The sequence below is a fragment of the Ranitomeya imitator genome, chromosome 1 (genome assembly GCF_032444005.1).
Source record: "Ranitomeya imitator isolate aRanImi1 chromosome 1, aRanImi1.pri, whole genome shotgun sequence".
Taxonomy (NCBI): domain Eukaryota; kingdom Metazoa; phylum Chordata; class Amphibia; order Anura; family Dendrobatidae; genus Ranitomeya; species Ranitomeya imitator.
Window position 1 is genome coordinate 358,044,112 of NC_091282.1, and position 15,987 is coordinate 358,060,098.

General features: G+C 44.5%; 1 protein-coding gene across 1 annotated transcript in view; it reads right to left on the reverse strand.

Annotated features, from left to right (window-relative positions):
- The window catches only part of LPCAT4 (lysophosphatidylcholine acyltransferase 4), a 100,725-nt gene that overhangs the window by 45,677 nt on the left and 39,061 nt on the right, over window positions 1–15,987 (reverse strand). Inside the window, exons 7-10 of the mRNA XM_069760786.1 lie at window positions 6,541–6,575; window positions 6,141–6,195; window positions 2,524–2,606; window positions 2,291–2,416 (exon numbers count right to left, since the gene is read on the reverse strand). Of these exons, the coding sequence (XP_069616887.1) occupies window positions 2,291–2,416; window positions 2,524–2,606; window positions 6,141–6,195; window positions 6,541–6,575 (299 nt within the window). The remainder of the gene's footprint in view (window positions 1–2,290; window positions 2,417–2,523; window positions 2,607–6,140; window positions 6,196–6,540; window positions 6,576–15,987) is intronic.

Below are 15,987 nucleotides of genomic sequence, written 5' to 3' on the forward strand. Positions count from 1 at the left end.
GGGAGCCACATCCGGCCCTCTGACTGTTCCTGTCCAACCCGCTGACACTGACCTACCAGTCTGATTTTTCTCAGAATCGTAGTTCGGACTATAGCCCCGCCCCATCTTCTCGTTGGTGGATGCAGGCTCCTCAGTTCCTGAAACCTGTGCAGGAGCGTTCAGGACAGGAGGAGGGAAGCGGAGACTACAGCACCCATCTGCTGCAGATAATGGGCAAGTAGTTTCTAAGTGGAGCCCAGATAACACCTAGGAGGCAGCATTAGGTCACAACACCTGCGATGCCACCTTTACACCAACTATGGAATAAAAGCTGGGACAGCAGCTAATTAGTAGGCACTGCATCTCCCTGGCAGCTAATAGGAGATAAAACACTGGCTGAATATTCCTTCTGAATACAGGGTCCGGCAGTGAAGTGCCCCCTCACCTCCACTACATACAGCCTGCAGCTGGGATATTCTATGTGCTCCTCAAACTGCTCTTCTGCCCCACCATGTACTCTGCTGCCTCCTCACCTTTGTATGTGAGGGTTAACCCTTACTCCCCCTTTGCACCCAGCTAGTGCAGTTGTATGTCCAGTGCAGGAGAAGTAAGGGTTAAGCCCCCCCACCATGCTCCTTCTGTGCTATGTGGCTTATCACATCCACTCCATAGACTGCAATACAGACGCCCCCACCTGACCCATATGTGATATGGACCTATGCACGTGGAGCAGGGTTGGGAAAACAACTTTTGTCCCAATGCCCACAATTTATATATTGCTTGATTAACTGAGAGCATGTGCCCTTGATCAGGACCGGCTGCAGGTTCGATGCTGTGTACGTATGCAGCGTCAAGCTATGACAGAATGGTGGATGGGACTTCTAGAAATCCCATGTCCACTAAGCGTGCATAGTTGCCTGTGGATCACCTGCAGACACAGACACGTGGCACATCTTTCAAGACCGCAGCATGGCAATTTCTAACATCTCTGCAAGAGAAATTACCGTATTTTCTGGTGTATAAGACGACCCCCAACTTTTCCATATAAAATATGGAATTTGGGATATGCCCGCCGTATAAGACGGGGGTCATCTTATACGCCCAGTCATCTTATACGGCGTGTGGTTCCCAGGGTCTGGAGGAGAGGAGACTCTCCTTCAGGCCCTGGGATCCATATTCATGTAAAAAATAAAGAATAAAAAGAAAAAACATGGATATACTCACCCTCGGCCGGGCCCTGGCTCACAGCGCTGCTAGCGTCTCCCTCCGTTCCCAAGGAACGCAGTGAGTGAAGGATCTTCGATGACGTCGCGGTCAGGTGAGCGGTCAGGTGACCGCAACGTCATTGAAGGTCCTTCACTCACTGCGTTCCTTAGGAACGGAGGGAGACGCTAGCAGCACTGTGAGCCAGGGGCCGTACGAGGGCGAGTATATCCATGTTTTTTCGTTTTATTCTTTATTTTTTTACATGAATATGGATCCCAGGGCTTGAAGGAGAGTCTCCTCTCCTCCAGACCCTGGGAACCACACGCCGACATGCAGGATCGCTCCCTGCACACGCCGTATAAGACGACCCCCGACTTTTGGGACAATTTTTAGGGGTCAAAAAGTCATCTTATACGCCGGAAAATACAGTACATCAATAGAAATGTATTGCGGTAAATCCGCACGGTTCAGTGAACACACGCAGATTTAGCTGCGTTCAATAGACGGCAGCGCTTTGGACGCAGCGAACATACACTCCATCCAAAGCGCTGCTAGTACCAGATCGTGGGCACTCGGCCTAATGCTTGTTACGATAAGCTTTATTGGAGCAGATATTATCGGGCTACATTTTGCCATCTGTGAAAGAAAATAAACCCAACCTCACACATACAGGACTGCGAGCAATAATATGGAATTGAGCCATTTACATCACAGTTTGAAAAGGTCTGTGTGAGAAAGGTCACAGCTTGATGACTGCTCATTTGAGTATCCCAGCATGCACTGGTGAATCTCAAACAAAATGTCGTTGGAAGTTTAAAAAAAAAAATTAACAAAAAAAAATATGAGATTAGATTACACTGAATAGGTACATTTGATAAGAAATTCACCTTTGGTTTTGGACTGCCACTTTAAGTTCAGCCAATTCGTTTGGCCCTCCACAACAGTGCCAGTTTCGAATGTTGCCCATTGGGAAAATTAATTGTCCACCCCTGCACTAAAATCATTATGAGACCCACATCATTTAATTAAATTGGTGCATCTTCAGGCTTCCTGTGCACCAGAATCAGATGTGGGCAGTAACATAAGGTAAGATAACTCCACTTACCCTGCCTTCTTAAGAATTTTTCCAATTTCCCAGATCTTGGGGTCTAGTGGGACCTTTAAGTGCCCCACAGGGGATACTGGTGTGTCTCCAATCAGCTCAAACTCAGTTGCTGGTTTCTCTAAGGCCCTAAAATTATTAGATGAAAAAGTTACATTGAGTACTTTGAAGTCTTTGAACAATACATAAAGTCACATTCCTACTGATGGTCATAAGTGGTCCTGCCACTCACATACTTTGCCATAACTTTCTGTATGTTGTTGGCATATAACACAGGATCTGCTCTCTCTTCTGGACTAGGATTATACACTGGCAAAAACTAGAAAACAAAAGAGATCACATGAAAGAATCAGAACACACGACAAAAAGAAAAAGAAAAAAGGAAAAGAAAAAACCCACACAAGCCAAACAAGTAGTATTGAGTACATTAGCTCATATTCTAGAATTCAGATCCTTGAAGGGGTTGTCCACTACTTTTATACTGATGATCTATCCTTATAACCCATTTACACAAGCCAATAATTTGCGAACAGGCACCATCCCCTACCTCATCTTGTTTTATATAAAAAAAATAAATAAAATAACTGCCATCGACAACACATCGCCCCATGCATAGAGCCACTGGCAGCAGTTTAATGGCCAAGAGAGGCTCATGGAAAAGGGCCATTAGAATGGATAATTAAAGAAGCACTACCATTAACATTTTTAATTGGCTATACCTGTGTAAATATGTAATAGTGTAGGTGCGGCGAAAGTAGGCACAGTAATACACTATCTGACTGCCGTCTTACCGGGTCACATGGTGGCTATTCCGATTTCCAGGATCACACAGGGCTCTAGGTGGGAGCCAAAAGTCACTTGTACAACACAAGTCTATAGAGCCTCACTCTGACACTTGCGTTGCAAAAGTGACTTCTGTTCACACAGTGGGGCCGATTCATGGGGGTTGTGCACACCAGTGGACTACGAAGCGCCACTTCAGGAGTCCTGCATATCTCCTCATTGGCATGCTCCCCACCAGAAACACAGTGGATACATTTGACAGGGGTGAGGAGTTCCACCCAGTCCTGGCTCCTCCTCAGCGCTGACCATTTTAGCTAAGGTGTTTCAAGCCAACGTGAAAATTCCAAAAGTTGTCACAACCACTAGTGTGGGATGGAAGGTTGGAACAGCAGTCATGACTCAGAAACGGAGCGGAGCAGCGCTGGACAAAAAAATAAACATCTAAAATGCTTTCACACAGCATTTTTGCCCATGTTCATTGATCCCGTTGCGTCTTACGTTTGGCTCACCCCACTCCTCCCATAATACGGGATTCAGGCGTATGTACCAATGGGGCTGACCGAGTAAGCGTGTGCTCTGACATGCATTGTTTTCGGGCGTATACACCTACTGGAGGTGGACACCCAAACGCAGTCTACTAGAAGTGTCCACCTCCAGTAGACATACGCCCAAATATAACGCACGTCAGAGCACACGTTCACTTCTGTCAGCACACTTATAGTCTATGGCTCCGTCTGCGCATACTCCCAAATCCTGTTTTGCAGGAAGTCCAGACTAGATCTCTGATGGGAAGAACTAATTTGCGCAAAAATGGTGTGAAAGGAGGCTTACACAGGTATAGCCATTAAATATTTTAATAAAAGTGCTTCCTTAATATAAGATCATAGGGGTCTAGCAACCAGCACTGATCAACTGTTATGCCTGATCAGCTATTAAGAGTGTATGAAGCAGAACATCATATTTCCATCACACTGTTTATTGGTATTTGCCAGGTATCGCAGCTTGGTGCATAAAGTGAATAGGAGCTTACCAAAAAGCCGCTACACAGTGTACAGAACTGAGCTGTTTTACATCACCTGCCAATGGAGATGCAAACAGCTGATTTGTAGAGGTGTTCGTTATCACACCCTTACCAATCATCTGACATTTATGACCCATGTTCTCTATGATGGCAAGAGCATGACCTCATGACCTAAAGGAGTTGAATGCTGCAGCAGGTTATGAATACGCAATGCAGTTCCATTCATGGGCTATGGCACCTACGATATGGAGAAAGGCACTTAATCTCCGACAAAGCCATAACTTCTAAATGAAGTGTCAGGGTGCATAAGTGACATGCAGATCTATACAGCTGCTCCTGGCTACAGTCATGTCGCTAGAGTGTCGGATAGTACGTCCGACGTTAGAAGCCCCGCTTTGAGGATGGCTCCGGCGGTAAGCCCACCTCAAAGCCACGACATGTCAGCTGTTGAAAACAGCCGACATGTGCCCGCAATAGGCGCGGACAGAATCGCAATCCACCCGCGCCTATTAGTTAAATGCCGCTGTCAAACTGACAGCAGCATTTAATGCACGCATGATCGGGGGTCAGCGGTGTGTCGGCATGACAACCAGAGGCCTCCTTGAGACCTCTATAGTTGTTGATGCCGGATTGCTATGAGCGCCACCCTGTGGTCGGTGCTCATAGCAATGCAGTAATTCTGCTACATAAGGGCGATCTGAGCATCGCTTCTATGTAGCAGAGTCGATCAAGTTATGGCAGCTTCTAGCATCCCATGGAGGCTATTGAAGCATGCCAAAAGTGTTAAAAAAAAAGTGATTAAAAATTCTGAAAAAGAAAAAAAAAAAACCAAGAGTTCAAATCACCCCATTCAAAATAAAAAAAATAAAATCAAACAGACATATTTGGTATCGCCGCATTCAGAAACGCCCGATTATCAATAATAATAATAATTATAAAAAAGGATTAATCTGATCGCTAAACGGCATAGCGAGAAAAAAAAAAAAGTCAAAAACGCCAGAATTATGTTTTTTTTGGTTGTCGCGACATTGCATTAAAATGCAATAACGAGCGATCAAAAGATCGTATCTGCACAAATCTGGTATCATTAAAACAATATGCTCAGCACTCAAAAATAAGCCCTCACTCAACCCGAGATCACGAAAAATGAAGACACTACGGGTTTCTGAAAATTGCACAATTTTTTTTTTTCCCCCGCAAACTTTGGAATTTTTCTTCCCCACCACTTAGATAAAAAAAGAACCTAGACATGTTAGGTGTCTATGAACTCGTAATGACCTGGAGAATCATAATGGCAGGTCAGTTTAAGCATTTAGTGAACCTAGCAAAAAAGTCAAACAAAAAACAAGTGTGGGATTGCACTTTTTTGCAATTTCACCGCACTTGGAATTTTTCCCCCCGTTTTTGAGTACACGACATGGTAAAACTAAGGATTTCGTTCAAAAGTACAACTTGTCCCGCAAAAAAGCCCTCACATGGCCATATTGACAGAAAAATAAAGTTATGGCTCTGGGAAGGAGGGGAGTGAAAAACAAAAACGCAAAACTGAAAAAAGGTCCAGGGGTGAAGCTCCATTGCTAAAATGTACAGGATCTTCTTTGTTTTCCTTAGTCACATACAATCTAGATGTCAGCAGACCTAAGGAGAACAGTTCAACAAATACTTAAAGGGGTTTTCCGGTCTAAAACTACAAGTCTGCAGCCACTATGTGAAAGCAGACTTGTGAATCCTCACATCACATGCACTGCACACTGAGGATTCTCCGGTGTCACCGCCAGGAATGGTGGTCGAGTGACCGCAAATATTCGATATGCATACTGATGGCCACAATCCAACTAGCTGGACGTAGCCTCACTCAATGCAAGTGTATTGAGCGAAGCTGGAAACAGTCTAGTTGGAATGTGGCTGGGAATGGCACAGGAGAATCCTCACAGCGTGTTGTGCGTGGATTCACAGGTATGCAGTCACAGGGGGACTGCAGACTTGTAGTTTTAGACCATACAACCTCTTTTTTTAATTAGTTTTTCCCAGATTCTAAGCGTTCCTCACCTCAATCTCCAAGTTGATGTAAAACTGAGACATTGTGAGCCAGAGGACCTTTAGCCTGCAAAAGATACAGTAAAGACTCACAAGGGAATGGTCTCCATGTTGACAAATAACTATTGAGTGAAAGATGGGAAAAGATAAATTAGAAAACAATAAGAATAAAAGGACCCCCTGAACTGGTAGACTGTGAGGGGGGGGGGGGGAACATGCACAAATAAATAAATCAGACAAGCACTACACTTCAAAGTCCATCGATCCACAGTTTCTAAATCCTGTATTGATTTTTGTACAGAGGGCGATTTATGACAGAGCAATTTCAGGACTTCTACAGAAATGAGAACAGCGTATGGGGTGCAGACAGAAGTATATGGATGGAAACAAGTTAAGAGGAAATATTACTTACACTCCATTGCCTTTCCATGTCCAGATTGTTGCTGGCTGTGAATGGAGAAACACTGATTACTACTAAGGTTACTGAAGTAAACCACCAAAACCTTGAGTTAAAAAAGGTGTCTCGCAGGAATTAAAAAAAATAAATTATATATATCTATCTAATATATAATTGCCTAGAATACTACTTCCTGCAATTTGTGCCAACTTCCTGTCCGGAGCTAATGTCCGGAGCTAATGTCCGGAGCTAATGTCCGGAGATAAGTGACGTCAACAGTGTCCAGTGTCTGATTGGTTGCCGCCTGCTGCGAGCGACCAATCAGAAATGTGCCGTACTGTGACACACTCCGGCCGCCATTTTGGTGTGATTTTTGAATTTTTACCTCACAGCAAGTTTCTACTGCGTGGAGGCGGGCCCAGTGACGTTGCTCTTCAAGCTCCTGCCGAATTTCGTCAAAAAAATGATAATACCATTTACCAAAACTATATATATTTAGTTGTGAAGTGGTTCAGTGACATTTTCACACCAATTTTGAACTTTTGTTTGGTGTTTTCTCCATATACTGCCTATTATTCAATGACTGTTATACTGAGAGACTGCCGTTTATTAACCTCTTCTTTGCCACATTGGGTATATTGCTCTATTATTTGCCACATAAGGACATTGTCCATTATTGCCCAGCAATTTCTTAAATAACAAGAATTGTCAAGAGCTGGTAAGTGCAGCCATTTTTTGTTCTTTCTTACTATTATTTATTAATTGTATTATTCTTTTTTTTTAATTTAAATAGATTTTTATTAACAATATAAAAAAAAAAGGAGAACAACAGAATGCCATTTACATTGCATTATATCAGATACACATTTTCTTACTTTAATAAACCCCAACATTACCCCAACTACCCCCCTCCCCCATAAGACAGCTCAGTCTCAATCTCCACCCCACCGAGGCATTATCTGCCTCTTGTAATTTATCCTCTTCCAGGTCTTAGGAAACACGACGCCTATACTCCTCAATCCAAATCAAGCCAAGGAGACCATATTTTATTAAAGAGTTCTATTTTCCCCCTTTTACTGTACACCCCCTTTTCCAATTTTAGACCATGTTGAACATATTGGAGAAATTCCCTTCTCACAGGTGGTTCCGCGTTTATCCAGTTTCGTGCTATTACTTTCCTGGCCATGTAGAGTAGCCTAGCAATTGCAATCTTCCAAGTATTGTCAACTCCAATTTCTTCCACATATCCCAGCACACATACTATCGGGTCTCTAACAACTCTGCACTTATACGCTGCTTCAACTCGGCTCAAAACCACCACCCAAAAGGCAGCCAGTCTCGGACACGTCCACATCATGTGATATATTCCTGCCTTCTCACTCGCACACCTCGGACACCCAGAATTGGCACGCAATCCCGCTTTGTATAACACTTCCGGAGATTTATATACCCTATGCAAAATGTATAGCTGCGAGAGCCTATATGGTTCACTCAAGGATAGTCGCGGAACCCACTCCATCACCGATTCCCAGGTTTCATTTTCCATCGGCCCCACTTCTCTCTCCCACTTAGCTCTCGCCTTTATAGGGAAATCTAGCAGAAATGTGTGCATAAGGTCCTTATACAGAGTGGAAATAACTCCCCTTGTAGTACCCTCACCACACACATACTCCAACACTATATCATCTTGAACCCTGATATCAGCCTTCTTATTCTGAGCTCTAAAGGCATGTCTCATCTGCGCATACTGATATTCCCCTGTGGATCGCAAACCAAATTCTTCCTGCAATTGGGAAAAGGACTTCAGCTCCTGCTGCTGGATTATCTGGTGAACAAAGCAAATTCCCTTATTCTGCCATTCCATCAATCCTCCCAGGGCCTCAAAATCCTTTAAGTTGTGGTTAGACCATATCGGTGTGAATTTAGTCAACCCTGTAACCCCACGAATCTGCCTTAATCTATTCCATAATTTACGAATCAGGAACAGGGTTGGGTATATTTTCCCCAGCGCGCCCAATGAGCCATCCTCCAAACACCTGGCCATCGGTCGTCGGTCCGTCACCTCTTCCAATAGCTGTTGTACTGCACTGGATGACGCCCCTCGCGCCCAGCCCTTCAAATGCTGGCTCTGGGCCGCAAGGAAGTATATTTCCGGGTTGGGCAAAGCCAAACCACCATCTTCCTTGGGTCGTTGAAGCGTCTCCAAGCTAATACGTGGATATTGTCTACCCCATATCAAACTTCTAAAGAGGGCATTAATCTGCCTGAACTTCCCCCGAGGGATCCAAATTGGTGCGTTATGCAGAACATAAAGAATTTTGGGCATAAGGACCATTTTAATAAGGTTTACCCTGCCGACGACCGATAGATGTAGCTTATTCCAGGCGTCTACCTTTGCCTTGAGTACCCCCATAACAGGAGTCAAATTTCTTTGCAGAAACTCCGCCACCGGCACCGAAATCCATATTCCAAGATATTTAAATTGGGAAACCACCTTCAGCCTCTCATCCCCAACATCCTCACTCACATTCTCTCCTACGTCATCCACTCTAAAAAGAACCGTCTTATCCCAATTAATTGTTAGTCCCGACACAGTACCAAATCTCTCAACAATTTCAACGGCCCCTCTTAGTGAATTGTCTGGATCCTCCAGGAACAGCAAAACATCATCCGCATATAACGCTATTTTTTCCTCTACTTTGCCATACCTAAACCCAGGGACCCCATCCGACTGCCGAATCTTAGCAGCAAGAGGTTCTACAGCCAACGCGAACAGGAGGGGTGAAAGCGGGCATCCCTGCCTAGTACCCCTAGCCAGCCCTATAGGACGAGATAGCTCCCCATTTACTCTAATTCTGGCGGATGGTAATGAGTACAACAGCTGTATCCAGGCCACAAACTGCGGGCCAAACCCCATACATTCCAGCACCTGCCAGAGGTACCCCCATTCGACGCTGTCAAACGCCTTGTGTGCATCTAGCGATACAATCACTCTTCGACCACAGTTATCAGACTCTACCTGCAAATTTACATATAACCTCCGCAAATTGATCGCCGTTGATCTATCCGGCATAAAGCCAGATTGGTCCGAATGCACCAGACTCGCAATAACACTAGAGAGGCAGAGAGCCAACACCTTGGCCAGAAGCTTGACATCAATTGTTAGTAAAGAAATTGGGCGGTACGACTCCGGTTTCCCCAAGTCCTTATCCTCCTTTGGAATGACCACTATTATGGCCTCTCTCATAGAGGCTGGCAAGCGCCCACAAGACCTAGCTTCCTCCAATACCATTTTTAATCTAGGAATCAACACTTCTGCCAACCCTTTATAGATCTCAGCGGGTAACCCATCGACCCCAGGCGCCTTCCCATTGGCCATAGACATCAATGCCCGACTCAATTCCTCCTCAGTGATAGGGGCCTCAAGGCTCTCCCTATCTGCCTCACTCAGTCTCGGCAAATCCAGACCTTCCAAGAAAGTCAGTGCATCCACGACCGATTCACCAACCCGAGAGGAATACAAATCTGCATAGAAGTCCGCAAAGGCTCTCAAAATTTCAGGTGTTTCCGTTATTTTACCTCCACTAGCAGAATCCAAAGAGTGTATATATGAAGAACCTCTCTGAGCAGCAGCCACTACCGACAGCATATGTCCCACTGTTTCTCCCTCCTGATAGAACAATACCCTTTGGAAATCTCGTTTCCTCTCAGCTTTGCCTAGCAGAATTTTTTCCAAATGATTTTGTGCGTTTTTCATTCTTCTCTCTGCCTCAGGGGTTCCCAGTGTGGCCATCCCATCCTCTGCTTCCTTCAACTCCTCAACTGCCGCTTTTTCTACCTCTCTCGTCCTCCGCTTACACCTACTAATGTCCCTAAACAGTAGTCCCCTCAGGTACGCCTTCATTGCATCCCAAATTGTAAGAGCGTCGGCGCTTCCATCATTTAAGAGAAAGAATTCCGCCACCTCCCGTCCTATACTTTCCAACTCAATACTCTGTAACCAATTAGGATGAATCTTCCATTCTCTCCCACTTAGCGAGCGAGCCCCCTCCAATCTAACCTCTACTTCAATTGGACTATGGTCCGACAAGGCCCTTGGCAGATATCTCACCTCCCCAACCAATGTGTCCAAAATCCTGTTACCCAGAGCCATATCAATCCTAGAGAGTGTGGCATGTGCCGGTGAATAACATGAGTACCCTCTCTCCCCCACATGTCTAACCCTCCACAGATCAATCAAACCTATCTCCTGTATATAGGTGCCAAATGTTGTTATGTGTCCCTCCGACCTATTCTGAGTATTTTTATTTTTATCCCAATATTCATCACAGATGTTATTTAGATCTCCGATAATTATTAACGGTGTCGGTCCCCATTTTTCCACTCGCTCCATTACTTCTCTAATCTTCCTGCTAGAGTAGGGAGGCGGAATATACATCGCGGCAACACACAGCATCACTCCATACAGTATACACCGTAATAGTACATACTGTCCCTCCACGTCCACATATACCTTCACCTCCTCATACTGAACTCCCGCTGGAACCAAGATTGAGACTCCTCTTGCATACGTGGAGAAGGTAGAATGATATCCCCTCTGGATCCATCGTCTATTCAAAACATCCACTTTTTCCCTTACCAAATGCGTCTCCAGCAAGCATATCATTGAGGCCCTTTGGTCTCTTGCATATTGCAAACACGCAGCACGTCTAGATTTCTCCCCTAGGCCTCTCACATTCCAGCACAAAATCTTAAAACGGGTCCCCATCACTTGGCTCATCTTCACTATAAGTATCATCAATTTTGAGCTCAGGCTGTCTAACTACCCTCCCCCCCCCCCCCCTCCCAACTCCCCCTCCCACTCTTCCCCCCTCACATCTAACCATTCCACCTCTTTCCAAGAGTGGGGCATCATCGCCCATAGCGAACACTCCGTTTGGCATTACCTTCCCAACCCTCCTCCCACCACTGTACATAACAGGATTTCAGACATTTTGAAAAATAACGTTCTCAAAACATTTTAACTTAGAATTATTTGCACACACAAGAAGTCTGCATAAACTTAAAATATGTCGCAAACCCTTCCTCCCCCTTTCCCAGCAGCCATTACACCATCCCTTTCCCTTCTTCCCCCCCCAAACCCCTTGGCTTGTCAATCACATGACTCTTTTCCAACTGACAGATAAGTAAACAACTTCAGACTCTTCCCACAGTTTCAGTCTCCTTTTCCTTTAAGCTTTTTAGCATTAATATCGATCCACTGGGTAGCGTCCTCCGGCTTCTGGAAAAAATGAATTTTATCAAACGCCACCACCCTCAGTCTTGCTGGGAACATCATGGAATACTGCACACCCAATTCCCTCAGCCGTCTCTTGATACCCGTGAACATCATCCGTTGTTTCTGCACCAGAGTAGAATAGTCTGGGTATATAGCAATCTTTTGACCTTCAACTGTCAGATCCGTCATGTCTCTGGCCTTCCTCAGGATAATGTCTCTGTCTCTATAGTTTAGAATTTTGGCGAGCATGGTACGGGGATTCGCTCCAGGGACAGGTGGTTTCGGCGGGACCCTATGCGCTCTTTCTACCGCGAACACTTTTGTTAGCGCCATATCTCCAAATGTCTCTAACAGCCATTTTTCAATATATTCCGTTGGATTCCTCCCTTCAGCTTTTTCAGGGATGCCCACTATGCGAATATTATTTCTTCTGGACCTGTTCTCAAGGTCCTCATTTTTCGCAGCCAATTCAGCTATTGCTTGAGTGAACTTTTTCTCTGCTTTTTGCAGCTGCACTATATGGTCTTCTGCAGTGCTCACTCTCTCCTCTACCTCCCCCACACGTTTGTCAATCTTCTGCATGGCTGCGTTTATCTGGGCTGTGTCCCCCTTAACCTCCTGTATCTGTATGGTCAGAGATTGTTTACATGAAGAGACTAGCGCAAAAACGTCTCTTAGGGTAGGCTCAGCTTCTGGCGCCATTTCCTCGGGTCCCCCTTCTGCCACCGCCATTTTGCTCTCCTTTCTCCCCTGTTGTACCTCATGTTCTCCTGCTGGGCTCTCCTCCTCCTCCTCCTCTTCGGTATCAGCTCCGGCTCCCTCCTCTGCGGCCTCCGCTCTCGCAAACTGCTGGAGCTTTGCCGCTACCTCCATGCGCTTTCTGCATGCGGCGTTCTCCTTGTCTGCCTTTTCCCTCAAGTCGGCGCCATCTTGGATTGCGCCTGCATCCCCGGCTCCCGCGTCCTTCTGCCGTCTCCTGGTCATGTTCGTCGGTTCCAGCGCTACCGAACAGCACCGCCGGCCTCTCCAAGTCTCCCCGCAGCCAGTAAGCCCCCGCAGGGACCAAACAGCAGCGGCTCTGCAGGATTTTACAATATACAGCGGCGGGAGCTCACAGCCGCACGTCCGCTCACATGGACTCTCAGGCCACGCCCCCCCAATTGTATTATTCTTACATTTGAATAAATAAAGTATATATGGATTCTAGACTCCCGATTCTTTAGAATCGGGCTGCCATCTAGTGTATATATATATATATATATATATATATATATATATATATATATATATATATATATATATATATATATATATATATATATATATATATATATATATATACATACACACACATACATACATACAGTGGGGCAAAAAAGTATTTAGTCAGTCAGCAATAGTGCAAGTTCCACCACTTAAAAAGATGAGAGGCGTCTGTAATTTACATCATAGGTGGACCTCAACTATGGGAGACAAACTGAGAAAAAGAAATCCTGAAAATCACATTGTCTGTTTTTTTAACATTTTATTTGCATATTATGGTGGAAAATAAGTATGTGGTCAGAAACAAAATTTCATCTCAATACTTTGTAATATATCCTTTGTTTGCAATGACAGAGGTCAAACGTTTTCTGTAAGTCTTCACAAGGTTGCCACACACTGTTGTTGGTATGTTGGCCCATTCCTCCATGCAGATCTCCTCTAGAGCAGTGATGTTTTTGGCTTTTCGCTTGGCAACACGGACTTTCAACTCCCTCCAAAGGTTTTCTATAGGGTTGAGATCTGGAGACTGGCTAGGCCACTCCAGGACCTTGAAATGCTTCTTACGAAGCCACTCCTTCGTTGCCCTGGCGGTGTGCTTTGGATCATTGTCATGTTGAAAGACCCAGCCACGTTTCATCTTCAATGCCCTTGCTGATGGAAGGAGGTTTGCACTCAAAATCTCACGATACATGGCCCCATTCATTCTTTCATGTACCCGGATCAGTCGTCCTGGCCCCTTTGCAAAGAAACAGCCCCAAAGCATGATGTTTCCACCACCATGCTTTACAGTAGGTATGGTGTTTGATGGATGCAACTCAGTATTCTTTTTCCTCCAAACACGACAAGTTGTGTTTCTACCAAACAGTTCCAGTTTGGTTTCATCAGACCATAGGACATTCTCCCAAAACTCCTCTGGATCATCCAAATGCTCTCTAGCAAACTTCAGACGGGCCCGGACATGTACTGACTTAAGCAGTGGGACACGTCTGGCACTGCAGGATCTGAGTCCATGGTGGCGTAGTGTGTTACTTATGGTAGGCCTTGTTACATTGCTCCCAGCTCTCTGCAGTTCATTCACTAGGTCCCCCCGCGTGGTTCTGGGATTTTTGCTCACCGTTCTTGTGATCATTCTGACCCCACGGGGTGGGATTTTGCGTGGAGCCCCAGATCGAGGGAGATTATCAGTGGTCTTGTATGTCTTCCATTTTCTAATTATTGCTCCCACTGTTGATTTCTTCACTCCAAGCTGGTTGGCTATTGCAGATTCAGTCTTCCCAGCCTGGTGCAGGGCTACAATTTTGTTTCTGGTGTCCTTTGACAGCTCTTTGGTCTTCACCATAGTGGAGTTTGGAGTCAGACTGTTTGAGGGTGTTCACAGGTGTCTTTTTATACTGATAACAAGTTTAAACAGGTGCCATTACTACAGGTAATGAGTGGAGGAAAGAGGAGACTCTTAAAGAAGAAGTTACAGGTCTGTGAGAGCCAGAAATCTTGATTGTTTGTTTCTCACCAAATACTTATTTTCCACCATAATATGCAAAAAAAATGATAAAAAAAACAGACAATGTGATTTTCTGGATTTTTTTTTCTCAGTTTGTCTCCCATAGTTGAGGTCTACCTATGATGTAAATTACAGACGCCTCTCATCTTTTTAAGTGGTGGAACTTGCACTATTGCTGACTGACTAAATACTTTTTTGCCCCACTGTATATATATGTCATAGGAAAGGGTTTGTTACAATATAAAATTAGGCGTTACTTGCTACTCTAAACCAGGACTACTTCAGAGGTCCCAGCTGGGATCTCAAGTGATAATGACCCATCCATGCTTTCATCTGAATGCTAGGACCATAGATAGAGTGGAGGATCAGGTGACCAACCGATGGACCATTGTTCTACAAAAAGCCAACCAGTGGCCTCAGTAGTCAATGACTGAATTGACAGGACATCACCTATGGTGACCACAAAGATCACCACAGCAGTAACTATTTGGACTTTAACCCCTTAGTGACTGAGCCAAATTTTAAAAATCTGACCAGTGTCAATTTATGTGGTAATAACTCTGGAACGCTTAGACAAATTCCAATGATTTTGAGATTGTTTTTTGTGACACATTATACTTTATGATAGTGGTAAATTTAGGACGATATGCTCAGTTTATTTATAAAAAAAATATCAAAAATTTGACAAAAATGTAAGAAAAATTAGCAATTTTCAAACTTTTAATGATTATCCCTTTAATTCAAATAGTCATACCATAGAAAAACATTAATAAATAACATTTCCCACATGCCTGCTTTACATCAGCACCATTTGTAAAATGTTATTTTATTTTGTTTGCCTTTTAGGAGGTTTAAAAATGTAGGAGCAATTTTTAATTTTTTCTTGGAAATTTACAAAATTATTTTTTTTGGGACCTATCCATGCTTGAAGTGCCTTTAGGAGTCCTATATATTGGAAACCCCCCAAAAGTGATACCATTTTAAAAACCAGCACCCCTTCACGTGATTTTCAGGAATTAATGCAAAGTGACATGACAGAAATAAAAAGTGTACTTTTACTACCTAAGGGTACCGTCACACTATACGATTTACCTACGATCACGACCAGCGATATGACCTGGCCGTGATCGTAGGTAAATCGTAGTGTGGTCGCTGGGGAGCTGTCACACAGACAGCTCTCCAGCGACCAACGATGCCGAGGTCCCTGGGTAACCAGGGTAAACATCGGGTAACTAAGCGCAGGACCGCGCTTAGTTACCCGATGTTTACCCTGGTTACAAGCGTTAAACTAAAAAAAAACAAACAGCACATACTTACATTCTGGTGTCCGTCACGTCCCTTGCCGTCTGGTTCCCGCACTCAGTGACTGCCGGCCGTAAAGTGAAAGTGAAAGCACAGCCGCTGTGCTCTGCTTTCACTT